This window comes from Pyxicephalus adspersus, chromosome 2 (assembly GCF_032062135.1).
Source record: "Pyxicephalus adspersus chromosome 2, UCB_Pads_2.0, whole genome shotgun sequence".
NCBI lineage: Eukaryota > Metazoa > Chordata > Amphibia > Anura > Pyxicephalidae > Pyxicephalus > Pyxicephalus adspersus.
The window spans coordinates 126,172,100-126,174,122 of NC_092859.1; the positions used below are offsets into that span (position 1 = coordinate 126,172,100).

Genomic DNA, 2,023 nt, shown 5'->3' on the forward strand with positions numbered 1-2,023 from the left:
ATCAGTTTATTCCATGGCTCTCTGATGCATGCTAGCCCACCTTCTTTGGTCATATGTTTGAACAGGTTCTCAAAAATAAGGATGTGTTCTGGTTTTTGAATAGCACACTGCGCACATCCCAACAAAAGCTGCATACACACATGCAATAATAGTCCTTGGAAAGAATCTTTCACGATCCTTTCTAACGACTAAGGACTGCACGATGCATGAGCAAGTGATGTACATACAGCACCGTTCTACTCTGTGCAGAGGGGAGGGGGAGAACAATGGAGCGGCACCCTTCCCTTGCATTAAGATCCTTATTCGTCTATCGTTCGTGGATCCGCCAGGACGGTCATTCAAACGATGGACGACTGAGCCCTGAGCCGATTTTCAGGCGAGAACCGTTGGAGGTCTGTACGTTGCCTAACTTGGGCTAACAGCTGCCCCTGCTGCCCACACTCTCACTGCTTCCAGGACTGATCATTGCACCCATGTATAAACATCTTTGATTCCATTGTGGTGTTGCATATTATATCTACTATTTGCAAAGTTCTTTATATAGAGAAATATTATCCACCACTATAGATTTTAAATTATTTACCTCTGTTGGAGATCACAGGATGTCTCAGCATCCTTAGTCTCTGGTGCTTCCTTTGGCTGATTTGCCATTAGATATTCCATTTTGTCTTGTAGTTCATTATTCTGAATACAATAAAAAAATAGCTCCCATCAGAGGTTGTCACCCTTTTTCATGTTATCTATACAAAGTAACCTAAATATTATCTTTCTCCATATACATTTTATGCTTTGAAGTTAAATTTTCTAAGCAGGAAAATACTAAATGTTAAAGTCATAATGGGAAATCTGAAAGCATAACAATTCTTTATAAAATACGGTAAGTCACTTGTGTACTATAAATATGTAAATATTGCTGTTATATCCTAATCTGCCCTAATACTTGACTTATGTAGATACACTCTTGGAAAAGATTGGAAAGTATACAGATAAAAAGCCAATCAAGGGCAAGACTGTAAATCAGCTTAATAAAACAACACATTTCAATGCTGCTGCCATTTGGAGATGATGGCCGCAAAACTGTAATAGAAATAGTCAGAAAAATACAATAAACTCTATCGAACTCAAACAAGACATAATAAAGTCTATTGGTATGACACACAAATTACTACAATTTGATGTTACTGGTCTGCAAATAAAGTATTCTTCAAATAGGACACAAATTCCTCATTGTGAATAACTTTACAAATTTATTGGAACTAGAGTAACCACATATTAACATCAGTAAAACAGATTTCATGTCATACCTCTCCTTCCAATAGTGCTATCCTTTCAAGCAGCTGTTGAATAAGCAAGTCTTTGTAGTGGACCTTTTTCCTCAGAAGCTCAATCTATATTAAGGAGAAAAAAGTTTTCAGTGAACATTTTGTATTTGATTGTCCACTGCTTCCCTGCTCGTGTATGCAGCTCCATTGCCCTGTACACCTGACAGTTGTACAAGGGATTATAAGGTGATAATGGTAAAATATATTTGTACAGTTACATATTGCCTAACCTCACCTCCTCAATCATATGCTTTACTTTCTTCTGTTGGCAGTGTACCATGTCATCTAGGTGTTTAATCCGCTCCCGTAAACTTGTTGCAGCCTCTTCTAAATTCTGTGACCTGCAAGCATGGAAATATATTAATTTAGAGTGTAGGATACAAGTGGAATACTAAAAATATATAGTTTTTTAAGGGTATTTGCTGAACATATAGTTTGTAGTGACAACCTATAAAAACAACCCAAAAACAAGCACATAACCATGGTGGTAAATAACAATAAAATGCTAACAGGATATTCTAATAAAATAGGAAAGAAAATGAGTTGAAATGCACCCAGTTTGATGTTTGGGCAACACATATTAGTTAAATATGGACAAGGATAGTTGCTGGGGGAGCCAATAAAATTAGGTGAATTTTTTTGGAAGTGTTGGGGAACACAGGGCAAACAAACAACCTTCTTACAGATAGGGTCCTGGCCAT

At 37.2% G+C, this 2,023-nt stretch overlaps 1 protein-coding gene across 1 annotated transcript in view; it reads right to left on the reverse strand.

Moving 5' to 3' along the window:
- MYZAP (myocardial zonula adherens protein) overlaps nucleotides 1-2,023 on the reverse strand; it is a 60,838-nt gene that overhangs the window by 7,039 nt on the left and 51,776 nt on the right. The window contains exons 9-11 of the mRNA XM_072399093.1: nucleotides 1,558-1,713; nucleotides 1,305-1,388; nucleotides 584-684 (exon numbers count right to left, since the gene is read on the reverse strand). Coding sequence (XP_072255194.1) covers nucleotides 584-684; nucleotides 1,305-1,388; nucleotides 1,558-1,713 — 341 coding nt within the window. The remainder of the gene's footprint in view (nucleotides 1-583; nucleotides 685-1,304; nucleotides 1,389-1,557; nucleotides 1,714-2,023) is intronic.